The sequence below is a fragment of the Sycon ciliatum genome, chromosome 5 (assembly GCF_964019385.1).
Source record: "Sycon ciliatum chromosome 5, ocSycCili1.1, whole genome shotgun sequence".
NCBI lineage: Eukaryota > Metazoa > Porifera > Calcarea > Leucosolenida > Sycettidae > Sycon > Sycon ciliatum.
The window spans coordinates 4,092,140-4,110,297 of NC_088647.1; the positions used below are offsets into that span (position 1 = coordinate 4,092,140).

Consider the following 18,158-nt stretch of genomic DNA (forward strand, 5'->3'; position numbering starts at 1 on the left):
CTGCTCTCTCAATATAGGCCGAGGCGAAACCGAGGTCTTTTACGAGGTCTTTTATTTCCTGTACTGACCAAGTACGAAGTCAATATTAGATTATTTATCACGACTGACCAAAGCATGTGTTCAATCGCTAAAAAGGAGTCAAATATAAGCGGTCAATATATTGACCTTTGATAAATACCCACACTCATTAGTGACCACACCATCAACAGTATCAAATTCAAATAAATTTGCTTTGACTCAATAAATACCACTGCACTTTTCCATGTAGCACTCCACTTTTCCCTAAAAAGGAGTATTTTATAAACAGTATTTATTGGCCTTAGTGGTATTTTATAAACAGTATTTTTTGGCTTTTGACCCAATAAATACTGTTTATAAAATACCACTACTGGCACTAGGCCATAGGGCCAATAAATAAATACTGTTTCTAAAAATTAATACTCCTTTTTAGGGAAAGTGAAGGTCAACATATGTATAATAAATGTAGTAGCCTCAGGATTTACTGCAATTACATACCAGTTATAAAAACCTCGGCGGACCTTGGTTTTTATACTGGTATGTAATTGCAATAAATCCTGAGGCTCTACATTTATTATTATACATGTAGCCCTAAGGAGTGAAATATGCAGGAATATTTGACTGCTTAGGTATGGCAAAAATCTATGTGAGTCAATACTACTGTGACATTGTACTAAGGGAGTGATAAACTACAGCAGCAGCTACTGACAGTACTACTGTATGTAGTAAGCAGACAGTAGATCATTACGTGATCACATCAATCGTCATCAGGGAGTCACCATAATCTTTTGTCATCAGATTGTTGAATCCACACACCACTGTCCAGGGCCAGGCCAGGGAGTCGTAAAATACCGTGGCGTTTGTCAAAGGTCAGAGATGCAGACGAGCATCAAGACAAGGCCAAGGGGGTACTGTAAATATGCCGAGAAGTTCGGCATTCCACGGTTTTCGACATTTCATCAGCGATTTATTTCCGGCACGAGCTGCAGGGTTTACAGTGCTAGTACATCACCACAGCCGATATGAAACATTTCTTCGGCGTTTCAATTCCGGCATTTTGGGTCGGTGCTAAATATAGCCGAAATTTTGCGTATCTACAGTACCACTGCACACCCTGATCAAGACCCACCTGTGCATCTACACTTCTGTTTCAATTCTCATTCAATGCATGAAACAGTATATCAAGGAGACATAGTCACGCTGTGCAAGCCTTCATGCACGCACACATGTGCACACAGCACCACACCCATCAAAATTAAATAATTGAGCTGATTTTTTGTTGTTGTTTGAAAATCACAATCTAACTGTGGTCTCATGATTTACAGCTGTATGCGACAGGAGGAAAGGAAGAGAACGCGCCAGGCAATGGACGCGCGCCTACACAAATGCTCTCCTAAGCCGAGCATGTTGACTAAAGGATCACATGCACACATTCGGTGCAGGTGACTGGAATAAATGAAGATATTTGTATAGAAATACGACGAAAACCGTCCTGGCTTGGTGTGATAGAGAGGTACTGCTAAAAAAAAGAGAGGATAAAGTCAACATAAAATGCTACAAAATCAGTAATTTACAGAGTAATGCCAAAATGAAATAAATTTGCTAGACGTTGTCATCCTAATCTCATACCGTTGTTGATAGGCTGAATTGCCCACTCAAGCAAGCGGATCCTTCTTCATCAGCTCAAGGTCAGACTGTACCATTTCCTTCACCAGCTCCTGCGAGAGGATTGAAAGAGAATGCAACACATAAAAAAATCAGAGCACGCAACTAGTCCACAAATTTTCATTTTCATTTCATCGTCGAGTTTCATCCCTTGTATCTTTGGTTTTCTTCCTTCTTTCCATGTCGTATTGTTTGAATAAATCTGTTTTGAGCAGTACACAGTGGACGGAAGCACAGTGTTGGGAGCCGTCAATTTGGCGTAAACCTCTAAATTTCGACGTGAGCTGTAGGTCACTCGCGTTGTTTTCTGACCTGCCACCCTTTGCACCCACCACACACACACACACACACCGTGGCACACGCACACACAGAGCACCCACCCCCACGCAGAATCATGTGCACGTGTTATGTGCGGACAGAGCAAGTTCATCACTAAACACAGCAAATCCAGGCACTAACTTTCTCTGGATTGTGCAGTATCCGTGGAGATACATAGGCTAAGTCTCTAGAATCTGCTGACTGCTTAGATGAATGACATTTCACAAAGTAGAGACATTCAAATTGATTTGACACTCGATTTATGTGTACGTGATGAGTTATTATGAATGGCTCGAGTATGGCTAGACTTCGGAAGCGGGCCTTGCAATGCGGTAGCTCTATGGCTATGTACGTCATCAAGACACAGTCTTTGCAGACAGGCACAGCAGACATTAGATCTCCCAACAAGATGACCAACTTACTTCCAACGTCACTGTGAATGTCCAGCCGAGCTTTTCCTTTGCCTTTGTCGGGTCACTCTGGAGGAATTCCTAAGAACAAGAAAAGCAAAGACGGCATAGCAAAAAAATCATTTATAACAAGGACAGAGACAACATTGAGGGAGTCCGCATGGTGTCAGGATTCCTACAAAGCCCGTACGTGAAAGGAATGCAGTCAATGTTGTGCAAAAAAAAGATTGGGTACCAAAGAGACATCACACACACCGGGACTAAAAGAATCACCTAGCCCCCCCCTGACCAAGAGTGTATAACCCCCCAATAGTGTGCAACTCGACTATGGGTGCTGTCCCGACAGAATTTCAAGTTGACGTCATTGTTATGATGCAATGCGCACTGTACACGGATTATCAGACGAATCCGTAGCCTGTGGTGGACCAAAGCCCATCTGATGCTGTACAAATTATTACAAAGAAAAACGTGTGATGCTTGACACCCGTACACATGTTGTAAATCACTGGTGCAAGGAGCATCGCATCATAAATAATGACGTCAACTTGAAATTCTGCCGGGACAGCAGGGTATGTGGGAGTTGCACTCTTGGGGGGGGGGGGGGGGGGTTATGTACTCTTGCCCTGATCAAAGGGCTTTATTTCACGTGGCCTGCTCTCCGCATACTACACAGCATACTAGTAATGTTCTGCAGTGTCTGTGATCTACACCTGCAACGCCACTCAGATGCTGCTCCCCCAATGCTGATATCAAGATACTCAGTAGATCTCTAATCCAGTCAATACACACACACACACACACACACACACACACACACACACACACACACACACACACACACACACACTCTGGTGGTATCAAGACTGAATGAAAGCAAGATTGTGTAGCTTCAGTATGGGTGTTTGTCACATCAAATTCCTGGATTACATTAGGGTTGATACAGACAGTGGCGGGAAGTGGCGAAGTACGTGCGCCTGAGCTGCAGTTGGGCAGTAGGGGGTCTGCTTGAATCCTGCTTGTACATGTACACACTATGTCACTAAAATGATGCAACCCGGGAATTTTGTCGTGACAGCACCAACTTGAGCTGCACACTCTAGTTTTCATGTACAGGTACTCTTGGTAGTATATGTATCGAGTTGCTTTGAGGATGAAGATATACAGAAACATGTACGTGAACAGTACATGTACACGGGAAATGCAGCTGTTTCCAGCCTAGCTACACACTCACCACTTCTGTGGGCCGGTAGAATCGTGGATCAACACGCACGCGCACTACACCGGTGGCTTTGTCCTTGCCAATCTCCTCGACACCTTCTCCTTCCCACCTGAGCAACAGTGAATATCCGACAAGTACACACACACGAACAAATACATGATGGACGCTGTGCCTGGAAAGGCAGGGTTTCATGCCACTCTTGGCTTGATGCACTGGGCAAATGTCCACCAGAAAACCACTGCACAAGTTGTGTCCACACATTGGTCAATAATTATTGTTTCGTGACACAGCCTCTCCAAATTCGCCAAGGCCTCTTGAGCACTTTATCCAGAGTGCCCGTGCCACGTCCCTTTCTTGTCCCCTTTGGAATTCGAATGCTGCTGATTCAAGACGATTCCTACAAGCCAACTTGTTCTCCTGGACTGGGTTGTGACCTCAAGACTATCAGCTATTCATAAGTTTGAGGGAAGGTTGTAAACGGGAAGAGTCTGAAGAAAAATGGACTTATCTTTTCTTTTTTACAGACTATCAGCTAGTGCACGCTGTTACTAACAGAGTTATTCCGCCTAGCAGTATGTGTGTGTGTGTGGGGGGGGGGGGGGGGGGGGCAGGCAGCAGCAGACAAAGACTTACGCAATCTCAACACCAATCTCCTTGAAGGAGAGCTCAACAAAGGTGCGCACACTGTGAACATTGCCGGTGCCAATGACAAAGTCATCGGGCTTCTCCTGCTGCAGAATCAACCACATTGCCTGCAGAAGACACAGAGAGAAAGAAAGCAAGAGAGCGTTTGTGTTAGAGAACAGCAAGGAAAAGGCTAATGCAGTGTCACTGGCACCACACTCCATCACCGTACACACAGACACAACCCGCACTCCAAGAAACCCGTCACACACTGACACTCACATAGACATAGTCCTTAGCGTGTCCCCAATCGCGTTTGGAGTCTAGGTTGCCTAAGCTCAGCTCCTCTTCCTGGCCTAGCGAGATCTTGGCAACGGCTCTCGTGATCTTGCGAGTGACGAATGTCTCGCCACGACGGGGACTCTCGTGGTTGAACAAGATACCATTGGATGCATGCATGCCGTAGGCTTCGCGGTAGTTGATAATGATCCAGTATGCGTACAGCTTGGCGGCAGCTGAAAGGGTGGAACAAACACATGGAAACATTGACAAAACAACGTTAAACAATGGTCTAGTACTGTATGCATAGAAAGTGGCACATTGGTGAGCCATCTTTCAGATTAAACACCTCCTATAAAGACAGAATGCCGACAGAAACGTGGATGGTGAATATGTCTTGCGCTAGTGACACTATTTCCTCCCGGTTCCAGTGTTACCATCTCTTACCATAAGGAGAACGAGGGTAGAAAGGCGTTGTTTCGCGCTGGGGAATCTCCTGAACCTTTCCGTACAGTTCACTAGTGGAGGCCTGTAGAGAGGAGAGAACAAGTGAGATACAAATAGTCGATAAAGACTCCAAGAGATGTGTACATAGACAGATACAGGTAGACAGTTTTTGATATGAAGCTCTGAGTAAAAGCAGGGAAGAGACTTGGCAGAGAGCAAGGAGAGAAACTTTTGGAACGAATAAAAAAAATTCGACGGGTTCGCGTACCGGGCAGGTCAAGAACTAGGAGTCGTACAACTCCCTGGTCAAGAACCACCTTTCCGCTTCCGTGGGAACGAATAGCTCACCTGATAGAAGCGAACCGTGTCACCAAGGCCGCAGGTTCTAATAGCATCCAGCATTCTCAGAGTGCCTACGCCATCTACGTTAGCAGTGTATTCACTCAAGTCAAACGAGACCTTGACGTGACTTTGTGCAGCTAAGTTGTAAATTTCAGTTGGTTGAACCTGGACAAGCAGCCATACAACAGAATACAACAGTAAGCATTCGAACTTCCATTCCCGGGCCAGTGAGATTCTCCCCATGAAAAAAAAAAACGAGTGCTGCATTAACTACAAATACTTGTGTGTTTGTAGTGCTACCGGGGACATGCAGTGCAGGGGAGTTACAGTGTATTGTATGTTTGAGGGCTAATTTCACTGGTCACCACTCTACAGGTTATCCACATACTGTAAAAGCCATATATAACGAAGTGCTAACTCTAACGAGTTAACGAGGAGAAATCTGTCGTTAAAATAGAAATCGTTATACAGAAATCGATACATACACTGTCGTATTGAGCGTTGAGAATGAGTGAGAATCGTTACCTTTGGTACACGTAAACGAGTCAATTTTGGGAAATCGTTATAATATGCGCCTCGTTAGAATAATGGCTTTTACAGTACATGTAGATAACTGATTCAGCTCCTCATATTAAAAGAATTTTGCAACAGCCCGTGCGTTGCTTAGGGGGACGCACTCTACTGGCGCGTACTGCGTCTCCATGCATAGTGGTGGCCAAGGCACACACTGCACAGGTCAAGCAACACCCGCACCCTACTGGCGCGTACTGCGTCTCCATGCATAGTGGTGGCCAAGGCACACACTGCACAGGTCAAGCAACACCCGCACCCTACTGGCGCGTACTGCGTCTCCATGCATAGTGGTGGCCAAGGCACACACTGCACAGGTCAAGCAACACCAGCACTCTACTGGCGCGTACTGCGTCTCTATGCATAGTGGTGGCCAAGGTACACACTGCACAGGTCAAGCAACACCCGCACTCTACTACGCGTACTGCGTCTCCATGCATAGTGGTGGCCAAGGCACACACTGCACAGATCAAGCAACACCCACCCGCTGGGTTTCCGTTCATACCTCGCTTATGATCTTCACCAAGCAGCTAGAGTCTGTCATGTCGCCATAATGAAGCTTCATGGCTGCAGGGAATAACATCAGCACGCGCAGGAGAAACGAACAAACATCTACCTTCTGACTTCAACAAAGAGTCACAGATCTTTGCACGTGATATAAACACACAAATAATTCAGAACTCGAACCGGTTTTCGTCAATTGCACAAACCATTACATTCGCATGGTTAAAAAAAGTACTCGAAGTAAGTTCTTGATTTCACCACCACCACCACTACACTGTACTAACAAAAAAAGTTCACGGCTCGCGTAGAGACTCGGTTATGGGGTATTCACACGACAGGCAAATCCACGTGCACCGGAAAGTTGCTATGGTATTTTACCTGCGAACGAGAAAAGTGCCTGAAAGTGGCTGAAAAGTGAAAGCGAGCTGGGGCCCCACTTTCACGATAATCGTGGCGTGCAAGAGTACATTTACACCAAAAAGCGCGAAACAAGACTTGATTTTTTACGCGGCTCTTTAGACTATCGTATGTGTGTTTTGAAAATTTGAAATACCCATGGCTACTGGTCGGTGAAGCATTCAAAAATGCAAACGTGCCTGTCGTCGAGTGCAGCTGTGTGAATCCACACAGTCACTTTTCTCGTATGTCACTCCCTGTAAAACGTGCAAGTGCCTGTGGTGTGAATACCCCATTAGACCGAGTTTCTCGCATCCATAGGAACGCCACCACCCCTCAAGGATCAAGGCACAGATGCAGCGGTGTGAGGTGAGACGATCAGATCCATCACCAAAGTGGTCAAAGACAGGTGATTTTTCAAATGTGGCCTTGAGTAGGTAGCAAGGTAGTGGGCCAGTTTCCGATGAACGGACTGTACACCACCATCCCACTAAGTCTATGCCTGCCTGCCCTCACAAAAAGACTACCAGAAAAAGTGCCACAAAGTCACATGATCATTATACCAAGAGTACATAATCCCCAAGAGTGTGCAACTGCCTGCACAACCTCTATGCAGTGCTGCGACAGCAGACCTTCACATCACGTGATATGGTTCAAAAGGTCACGCTGGCAAACAGTGCAAAGTGACCACAAGAGAGTTGTACCTAAAGCAGGGTTGCGTACGACCCTGTATCTAGTAATGCACAGAGTGCAAATAATGTGTACGGGTTCATCACGTGATATGTAGTTCTGCCGTCGCAGACCCCATAGCTGGAGTTGCACACTCTTGGGGGGTTATGTACTGTTGGTTACACAGAGGTATACCACGTACGTCCACCCTTGTGTAGCTCCGGCTTCTCATACAAGTGAGAGATCCTGCCAGTGTTGAATGTGCTGGCACGGCGGATGATGCCATGGACCTGTTTGCACACATTAATCCAGAATAGAGACAAGAGATGCACTTAACTTAATATAGATCTGCATAATACTGGTGGGATCATAAATTATTGTGCTACATCGGTGAAGATGGATTTTCGTGTACCGGGAAGTTCAGCTTCCTCATTCAAAGACAGAAAACAGGTGTTATGGGAAGTAAGGGAGAAAGATAACATATTCCGAAGCATGTCGATTTCAGAAAAGGTATAACCACTGATCTGCTTGGCATTTGATTTCGGTATACACACATGCCAAAATGTATACAGCACCAAACGACAGAATTGCGATTCCACGTTGTAACTTTATTCACAATTTAGACTACTTCTTTGAAAACAGTGATACAGTAAAACCTGTCAAGGCGACCACTCGAAAAAGGCGACCACCTGTCCTAGAAGACCACTGAAACCAGGACCAAGGGGTGCTATTTGCAGTCAAATGACCCTGGATAAGGAGACCACCTGGTAACAGAGACCACATTTTTTTGAGCGGCCGTCTTAGACAGGTTTCACTGTACCTGCGATTTTTGAACTTTTACTTGAACTGATGAAGTAGTTGAAGTAGTTGCATGAAGTGTACTGGAAACTTCTTTTTTCATTTTCCCTACTCCCTTTCCCTTTCGAAAGAGAGGCAGCTTTCTGGCAGGCAAACTGGTAAATAATTACAGTCCATTTCAAAACTATAGACGCGTACCTAGGCAAAAACCGTTATGCCAGCATCTATACCACTTACAATCTGTGATCACTTTGTGCATAAAGTTTTCCAAATTGGGCGTCTGTTATCATGGTTATCCAATCGTTTAGAAACTATAATTATGAGAGTAATTGTGGAGCGGACCTGAGCAATATTCCGAAAACTATTCTCAAAAAGTTCCAGCCAAATTTGAAATATTTCAAAAACACTGCGCGTCTATAGTTTTGAAATGGACTGTAATTGGTTGATTCACTCACATACACTTTCCCCCAAACTACTAGTATGGCAAATTCCATACAAAATTTTTAAAATTATGCAAGGTACATGTTGTGAGTGTGGATGGACATATCATCGTACAGTGTACTTGAAGATCATAAAGAGGCACTTGCAAACTTGGCTGGCAGTGTACTGCTAACTACCACTACCAGTCAACACAACATGCACACTACACAATGAAAACTGCGTCCCACTTTCTGTATGTACTGGCGTGTAGTACGTTCATCGTACACACAAATAACACTGGGGAGTGATCAAAACCAATCGGCAACCAAGGAGGAACGCTGCAAGATGTGCAGCACCACGGCACGGGTAAGAAAATGTCATGTAGGTCGATACTTTCAGATGACCAAGTGCGTGCTTGTTAGAGTGAGCAAGCGGACTCCTGGCACAACATAATATAAGACGGGGTATTCCGCTGCATGTTCCGGTTCGTCTTGCATATCGACTACGACCTACCTTGTAGCCTTTGGACAAAAGGAGTTCAGCTAGATAAGACCCATCCTGCACAGAGAAAAAACGGTTCAAAACAAAGTGCCTTGAGCTCGGCGATAGGAAATATAAATTGGAACCAATTGAATAAGCCAGAATCCAACCAACCTGTCCAGTAATGCCTGTGACGAGGGCGACGCGCGGCTTTGATTCTCCTTCGGCCATTGTGAAAGTGCAGCGAAATTCTGTTGCTTTGCGAGTGTAGTTCGGTAGTTGTAAACGGCAATGCCGTTTGATAATAAGTGAAGGCAAACGGATAATGGTACCTGTCAATTATGTTGTCCTTTCTTCTACCGTTCCACCTCACTTGAACTTGATGTTATCTGTTGTTTTTTTTGTTTTCACCTCACAAAGCTAAACAGCCTAAACTAAAGGCGTGCTGTACGAAGTACACGTGTGCGTGTGCTGCAACACGTGTTCAGGTCGTACACATTAGGCGAGGCTACACGTAGATCTACGTATACACACAACGCGCTCAACGGTCAACGGCAGGGGCCCGGGGATTCAGGCACTGAGAGAGTAGATCTACGTACTAAAATTCTACTCTGCTTGTTTTACCCGCGTTCGGCCGCGCGCGCTGTGGCTGCGTGTATATGTATGGCACTGTTTGCACGCTGACATGATCATGATCTGGCCTCCAGGCTCCACTCGTCTTTTTTACAACTCCCGGGATACCTAGCTTTCTATGACAACATTAAAAAATGGCGCCGAAATCTTCAAAAAAAGTTTGTTCCCGCGAAGCACTCGATCGATCGATGCGGTATCACGCGCACCGATTTGACTTGAGTGTTGCTGTTGACGATTTCACAGCACGCTTCGTCCCGTCTGTGCCATTTTCAAAAACGTGTTTGTCTTTCACCCCTGGTCAAAAACTTTTTGAAGTAGAGGATTCACCGCGAGGTGAGCGGACAAAAGATGTCCACAACAGGTAAGAATTTTTTTAGTTTTACGGAGAGATAGCTGTCTGTTGAATTGGCTGAAGTAACTTTGTTATTACACACTTGTTCAATATCGATTTTCCTTTATTTCAGTGTTGTGGGGAGCATTCAAGGATTTGGCAGTTGTGGTAAACAATGCTCTACACAAAAGGCACCCGGGCGCCCAGCGGGACCTCGAGCTTGCTCTTCAGAAGCACAAGGCAGACTTTACATCTCTTCTGAAAAATCCGGTGAGTCCAAACCGGTGAATTGATTTCCTGATAATTTTAAATTGAAAAATATACAATATCATTACCAAAGTATTTCGTCATCAGTTTCGCTCTCAGAAATTTTTCGATATTTTCTGTCCACAATCAGTCACTATTTAGCTAGCCATGGTCACCTTCACGGTTCACTGATCACCGCTATCTTCTCTTCAAACAATGCGTGGTTTGTTTGCGATTCTACATAATTAGACGTGCTTGGATGGTAACAGAAGAGGAGAGAGAAACTTCTGTTACTATACACACTATAAATCATACAATACTCACACAGCAATAACACAACCAAGTCCTTTTCGGCCTTACACTTTAAATCATAGATTATAAGACATCAGCTTACAGCGTACTTGGGTGCGGTAGCGTTATCATTATACCGGTAAGCCATATTCGCCGGTCATAGTGTACACAAAAGTACGACACACGCCCCTTCAGGGCCAACCATCCTGGACCTCTCAAGGGAAATTTGTATGCCATGCATTTCGTGTTCATATAATATTGTTCAACTGGGATATGGAGTCCATAATAGTGCCTACAAAAATGTGCACCATACCCATGTCACCCTGATACCCATGATACCCCTGATACCCTGGATAATGCAGTAACAGTCTGCTATATTTTCACGCCACTGCGATCACTTATGCTTCTGACTTCCGCTGCGTCCAGGTGAAGAATGCCAACCACCGCAAGCAGATCCAGGAGGCGGCGTCAAATCCCGTGTCCCTTCCCGGACGCCCGCACACCACGACTCTGCCGCAGAGCTTCATTGACGAGGCGTTGCTGCTGAGTGATTTGCTAGATTTGAACGAGTTCTCCAGTGTGGATTTGCTGGTAGCCGGCGAGCAGCAGCAGCCACGCTATCCGGGCTGGTCGCGCGGCCTCGTGGCCGTCATCCTGTACCACGACGGTCGGCGTGTCTTTCTGCAGTGCCTGGACGCGCTGGTACAGGCGCGCCGCGGCCGCAACTGGCAGGTCGGCGTGTCCGACGAGCTCTCCACACTAGCCACCAACTTCACGGATGGATTGATCAAGGTGAGTTGGGAGATTGCTGCCAGCCCTATCACCACCACCATATTCACTGCGCAGTTGTTGCGGTTACTCTGGTACCTTGGACTTTGCCCCGTGCCTGATTGAGCCCTCTCAGCATTCTTCAGTGAATCCTTTTGGTTAAACTCGGATGGGGGCAGCTAAGCATCAGGTCGTTGAATGTCATGATCTCATCAGTCAGTTTTGTGCTAATTGTTGCACACTTTTGACTCAACAGTATTCTGCTTATAACCGTTAGTGTTGGACAAAACGGATAACTTGTAAACTTTTGGTCCTCTTTTTGAATTTTAATCCTTTTGGTGGTTGTCATTTTCATAGTGAGCTGTTTGCTTGCGTACTACACTGTACATTGGGCTATGTTGTGCATGTACATATAGTGTGTTTCAAAAGTCCAGACCTCTGGTTTCAAAAAAACGTTAGGCCAGCATCTATACCACATAAAATCTGTGATCACTTTGTGGATTAAATTTCCGAAATTGTGCGTCTGTTATCCAATTGCTTAGAAATTTATATGAGAAAAATTGCGGAAGCTGCCTGAGCAGTATCCCTACGAAATTTCTCAAAAAGCTCAAACCGAATTTAAATTATTCGAAAAAGTCTATTCTGTTGAAACGCACTGTAATATCATTCAGGTAGGTGGTGGCTGATCAAGTACCTTTACAGTGATACTTCAGTATTGCGTACCTCCACGGGCAGTAAACATCTGTACTTTGTAGCCAAGGGGTGCTGTATACCCATGGTCATACTCCTGGCATAGCACATTGCACGGTCGTAAAAGGATAGTACTTTTTATCCCAAAGAATGTTATATCCAGGATACAAGTTTATGCAGCACTGTTTCACTGCATTAGGTGCACAATGGTAGCCACTTGTGTTGATTCTATAGCTCCATATGTGCGTGTGCATGCGTTTGAAGTTTGGTACATTGTTGCATCCTTTCTGTGACCTGCAGGAGGGTCTGGTTGGGAAGATTCTCGAGTTGCTGCGTGGCATCAATGAACAGACGATCATCGAAAAGCTGCAGGAAGGTCGCGGTGTGGGTGGCGATGTGCATCAGCGGCAGCTGGGAGCTCTGATTGACGAGCAGCGGGGTCTGCTCGCCGATGTGCTCTTCTCCGTTAGCTGCCAGACAGCTCTGTCCAAGGGAGACGTGTTATTGCTGCTCCAATACCTAAGAGAGTAAGTAGCTGGGTTTTTTCTTTCAGTGCTGAACGGTGAAGAGTGCTATACTGCATGATGTTGTGCTTTGTGACCAGCATTGTGTGCTGGAGTTGGGCTACAGGCTACAGGTAGAAGTGACTTGTGTCGGGTGGGTAATTGACTAATTGTGTGGAAGACTGAATGAATGAAATCCGGGTTTGAGTCGTGTTCTACAGGTACTTCCGCTTCTCATTACCTGTATTTCCCTTTCTTCGTCCGGCTTGCTTTTCTTGCCTGATTCTACAGCTGCTCCACATCCACCGCGTCTGGCACTCTAGACTCTGTCACACTGGTGGTGCTAATGGCATTGTTCTATGCTATCAGTGTTGAACATGCCGACGTCGATGGCCAAGCGCTGATCGGCAGTGCCATGTGGATGGCCAGTGTGCCGGTCGCCAATGACCGCAACTTTGTCAACGACGTCCACCAGAGCGTGTTTGCAGAGTGGAAGAACGACGGCCTGCAGGCCGCTGTGCAGCTGGCCTGGTCTATCTTGCTGCAGGGCCTCTCTTTGATTCCCTCTATGGCTGGTAAGTTGTGTTTCTCGTCTGCCGCTTGTCTCAACTTTACGATTGTAGTCAGCAAGCCCGCTAGACTTCGTTCTCTTGCGTACACAGCTGAGGCTTTGTAGGTTGTGATCATTGCCACGTTTGCTCTGATGGCAGGGAGTCCGCTATTGATACTGTTTGCGCTGTCTCTGTAAACTCCTCATGAGATCACTTCAGTGTTTGTGCGTGTCTAGTGTCTTACTATCCCATGTGTGTGTGTGTGTGTGTGTGTGTGTGTGTGTGTGTGTGTGTGTGTGTGTGTGTGTGTGTGTGTGTGTGTGTGTGTGTGTGTGTGTGTGTGTATGTGTGCATGCGGACTACGTGTGTCTTTGACAGCGGCTGTGGAGACATTGGAGGATCCTGGTCAAATGTTCGACCAGGCCGTACAGGACGGTGCGCTGCTCTTCCTTCGCACTGCTGTCCTGGAAGCCGGCGACTTCAAGGAGAATGTAAGCTCAGCTTATCTGACCTCAGTGTATGATCTATTACTAACTGACCTGTGAATATGTGGCCCATTGTGGTAATGTCCTGTGCACTCAGTGTGTAGTCCACGTACTACCGCTAGTGCAGTGGTTGGTACCAGCTAATCACTGTGAGTGGTGAGCAAGCTGCTCTATTTCAAGTCTTGTACATGTACAGCCCAGTTTGGTGCGATTATTAATATTAGAGAGGTTCCGGAGTACGATTTTTCGTGCCAAAATCCGTAGAGGCGCTACGGACTTTTTATACGTCGTTTTCGAGCAGTGCAATGTTCCGGAGTACGGAACTTACTGTAAATCATGAATATGTAACGAACAAGTAAATCTAACGAGTTAACGAGCAAAGATTTGTTGTTATTTTAAAATTCAAATAACCGACGAGGAGACAACAGTCGTAAAATAGCAATGAAAAATATCAATTGTGCACTCATAACCATGTATAAACAATTAAAATGAAACAATTCCAGAACGTTTTCGTGTGACCATCATCAGTGGAACATCGTCACATAGTAAGAATCACTAAAACAACCAGTTATATAGCTAGAGTAATATGAAAAGAAGCGTGAGAATGCAGCACAGCTAGCGGTTATGCATAACGCGTGTAGTGTGAACCTTTGCAGTGTATCTGAGAATGGTAGCAGTAGATGAATGTGGCAGCTGTGAGTGCGTGTGAACAAAAACTGGTGAGTGCGTATTATTTAAAAAGTGTGAGTGCTACAACATTTTCTTTTTGCTTGCATAGAACAGGGTCACGTGTGCGAATATATACAGCTTCCAACACCTGCAACTGCTTCAAGAAACGCGCGCGACAAATAACACTAAACCAGGAATCGTCAAACAACTTACGACAATCCGGACTGGACACCAAATGCTTGTAGATGGCAGACTTGCTCTTGTCGATGTCGAACCCCTCCTCGTCCGTATCACTCTCATCCTCCACTTCCTGTTCCTGCTCACCCTTGCTTTCCTCCTGACCATCCTGTACGGGCGCAGCAGTGAACACGTCAAGGGGAAAGAAGCGATGGCATGAGGAGATGGAGATGGAGGATGATGATGGGGATGAACAGGATGGTCAGGAGGAAAGCAAGGGTGAGCAGGAACAGGAAGTGGAGGATGAGAGTGATACGGACGAGGAGGGGTTCGACATCGACAAGAGCAAGTCTGCCATCTACAAGCATTTGGTGTCCAGTCCGGATTGTCGTAAGTTGTTTGACGATTCCTGGTTTAGTGTTATTTGTCGCGCGCGTTTCTTTAAGCAGTTGCAGGTGTTGGAAGCTGTATATATTCGCACACGTGACCCTGTTCTATGCAAGCAAAAAGAAAATGTTGTAGCACTCACACTTTTTAAATAATACGCACTCACCAGTTTTTGTTCACACGCACTCACAGCTGCCACATTCATCTACTGCTACCATTCTCAGATACACTGCAAAGGTTCACACTACACGCGTTATGCATAACCGCTAGCTGTGCTGCATTCTCACGCTTCTTTTCATATTACTCTAGCTATATAACTGGTTGTTTTAGTGATTCTTACTATGTGACGATGTTCCACTGATGATGGTCACACGAAAACGTTCTGGAATTGTTTCATTTTAATTGTTTATACATGGTTATGAGTGCACAATTGATATTTTTCATTGCTATTTTAAAATTCGTTAGCAAAAGTCGTATGATTTGGGCTCGCACGATTGAAATCGATCATTTCACATTATGGCATGCAGCGCGTGTTCAACGGATCGTAACTCGGTCAATTCTCAACTGAATTCAACAATTGAAAGATCTAGATGATAGCAGAGACGCTCAGCAGTCGGCTCGAACAACTTCGAAGTCTCTCAGATGAATTTTGCCGAAGCGGCGGGAGATCGAAAAAATTTGAATTTTTACGCTCTTACACTGGATAAATTTCATTTTCTTTATTCTCCTGACATCGAGGTATACTGTGATGGACAACAATGAATGTTCTTGACGAGCAGTCCTAGTATTATTGAATCTGTCTGAGAAAATCGTTAACTTTTCAAACCGTTAACCTTTAAAAATCAGAAAATCGTTAACTTTGCGGGTCGTTAAAATAATATGATTTACAGTATGTGTTTGCCGTCATTGCCTAGGTTACGATCGCAAACACGTCACATTCCCGCGCTATGCCTTTTTATTTTGAAAATTTGTACCGAAATCAAAACTTCCCGCGGAAAATTGATGTTTCTCGTACCAAATTTGTACACGAAAAATCTGTCTGCACCCGATGACGCAAAATCTCCATACGAAACATGGTTCGTATGAAAGCCAGTCCACACGGATTCTCCGTGCCGAAAAATCGTGTGGAGCACGCCTAGAAAAAATCCGTAGCGCCCATACGGAGTTTGGCACGGAAAATCATACCCCGGAACCTCTCTATTGGCAAGACTGTCATGTTTTTTCGGTAGTCACGGCCCCGTCCCCTTCTCTTTACTTCTCTCTGTCTCTGTGTTTTATCTGTGTGTGTGTGTGTGTGTGTGTGTGTGTGTGTGTGTGTGTGTGTGTGTGTGTGTGTGTGTGTGTGTGTGTTTCTGCGTGCGTGTGTGCATGCGTGTGTGATTGGTATTCCCTACTTCTTTGCAGGAGTTTTACACCAGGAGGATGCACCTGTTGGTGACAGCGATACTGACACAAATGCCCCACAAGGTAGGTATAGAACTGTTAGCTAGTACTGTGCACTATGCAGAGATCCAAGCAGCACTGGCCAAACCAATACATTCCCAGCTGGGTTGGACTGTCATCGGTTTGTTTTGAACCTAGACGTACGATGAAGATGCTACCTATGTAGAACATTGCAGCCTGTGCCTGGATGACAATGGGTTGGGTGAAGGTCCTGGCTGCTGCCATGCTTTGCTTATCTGTGTAAGTTACTACAGGATTTCAGTACTAATTCCTGGTTCTAAGAGTTGTTAGGCGGATCTGCGCCTTAGTTTGGTGGAACTTTGGAGCATCTGCTGCATTATGAAATTACTATGTAATAGTACTGCCCTTTATGCTGGTGTCCTGTGTGTTGCTGTGTATGTGCGTGCGCACGTGTGTGTGTGCGTGTGTGTGTGTGTGTGTGTGTGTGTGTGTGTGTGTGTGTGTATTGCCGTGCACTGTGTATGCTCTGCTGTGTTCTGGATACCAGGTGAACGTGCTGCGTAGCACTGGTGACGAAGAGGCGCGCATCCAGAGTGCTTACGAGCAGGAGGGCCTTGAGCCTCCCACCAGCCGTCTTCGCTTTGATTTTGTGGACTTGATGAAGCTGGTGAGGAAATGCACCTCACATTACTGTCCATCTTTTTGTGTTGCAAATGTTGACGACCTGCTGTGGGTTTTTTTAATGATGGCCTTTTCACTCAGCACTGTTTCCAAGCGTACATGTAATGTTGGTGATACCTTTTGTTTTGTTATTTCCAACTTATTTATATTGCAGGATGTGCCATACTTTGAATCTTGGGGGCCTTCCGTAAAAACCGATATTAATTTAGAAACGAAAACTAATCGTTTCTCTTCAACCCCCCTCCCTGAAAAACGAACACATACAAATGGTACATAGTATCGATATTTTTGGTCTTTTTCTGGACATGCTCACGCATGCAAAATGTCCATCGATATTTTTCGAGAAACGAACAGGCGCTCAGCCCCCTCCCCCCCCCCCCCCCCCCTAAACGACTAGTTTTCGTTTCTAAATAAATATCTATATTTACGGATGGCCCCTTACTGAAATTAAAACGTGTTCGGAAGAGTAACTGTCCACTGCTGTAACTAGATACTATATACAGTCAGAAAGTGGATCTCTGCATTCTCTTCATGTTGTGGTCTCTTGTTCTGTGACTGGCAGATTGGATCATTGTATCATGATGAGAAGCTAGGCTTGGCCACCGAGTTCTGGCAAGTGAACGAGTCGTCGTCGCAGGGCGAGGCCAGTCGCAACAACCAGCCACTGCACTTGCAGCCACAACATCGCCATGTAAGTCCGGTTGCACGCGACAGATTAGCATCTTGTGATTGAACTCCAGACTTCGAAACATGTAAGTCAGTTGCATGCAACAGCTCAGTAACTTGTGTGATTGAACTCCAAACTTCGCAACATGTAAGCTCCGAGACAGTGTTTATTGTTCTGCTCACAATGCTGTGTAAGTTGACCATCCTAAATCTCTCTTCTTTTTTGTTGTGTGTGTGTGTGTAGGTGATGTTGCAGAAGTTCTTGCGTGTTGCTGGCGACATGATCTCTGCACCAATGTACGTGGCCTACGTGCAGATGCTCACATCACTAGCAAACACACCCACAAACTCGCAGTGCTGCTTCGTGCTGCTTCGCTCCAGTGGTCCAACGTGGCGGGTCAGTCTTGAACACATCTTCGGCTCTATTCGTCAGTACTTTGTGAGTTTGAAGCAAGATGGCTCCAGTGGTGGCAGTGTCGAGGGTCGTTCCTCGCGCTCCACGTCCGGCCTTCGTCAG

At 45.6% G+C, this 18,158-nt stretch overlaps 2 protein-coding genes across 2 annotated transcripts in view; one reads left to right on the top strand and one right to left on the bottom strand.

The window, feature by feature from the left end:
* Positions 1-1,273: 1,273 nt before the first annotated feature.
* Positions 1,274-9,551, bottom strand: LOC135817237 (GDP-mannose 4,6 dehydratase-like). The gene is made up of 11 exons (XM_065330363.1): positions 9,334-9,551; positions 9,193-9,237; positions 7,664-7,751; positions 6,398-6,459; positions 5,329-5,487; positions 4,981-5,062; positions 4,537-4,769; positions 4,264-4,382; positions 3,643-3,739; positions 2,424-2,492; positions 1,274-1,736 (listed from the first exon to the last, which is right to left on the bottom strand). The coding sequence occupies exons 1-11, from the start codon at positions 9,388-9,390 to the stop codon at positions 1,674-1,676; spliced, it is 1,074 nt and encodes a 357-aa protein (XP_065186435.1). The 5' UTR covers positions 9,391-9,551; the 3' UTR covers positions 1,274-1,673.
* Positions 9,552-9,996: 445 nt separating this feature from the next.
* Positions 9,997-18,158, top strand: part of LOC135817236 (nuclear pore complex protein Nup205-like) — a 35,030-nt gene continuing 26,868 nt past the window's right edge. Inside the window, exons 1-10 of the mRNA XM_065330362.1 lie at positions 9,997-10,153; positions 10,257-10,393; positions 11,087-11,452; positions 12,419-12,645; positions 12,913-13,196; positions 13,551-13,663; positions 16,295-16,357; positions 16,842-16,961; positions 17,538-17,666; positions 17,886-18,158. The exon at positions 17,886-18,158 is cut by the window's right edge and continues 69 nt beyond it. Coding sequence (XP_065186434.1) covers positions 10,141-10,153; positions 10,257-10,393; positions 11,087-11,452; positions 12,419-12,645; positions 12,913-13,196; positions 13,551-13,663; positions 16,295-16,357; positions 16,842-16,961; positions 17,538-17,666; positions 17,886-18,158 — 1,725 coding nt within the window. The 5' untranslated portion in view covers positions 9,997-10,140. The remainder of the gene's footprint in view (positions 10,154-10,256; positions 10,394-11,086; positions 11,453-12,418; positions 12,646-12,912; positions 13,197-13,550; positions 13,664-16,294; positions 16,358-16,841; positions 16,962-17,537; positions 17,667-17,885) is intronic.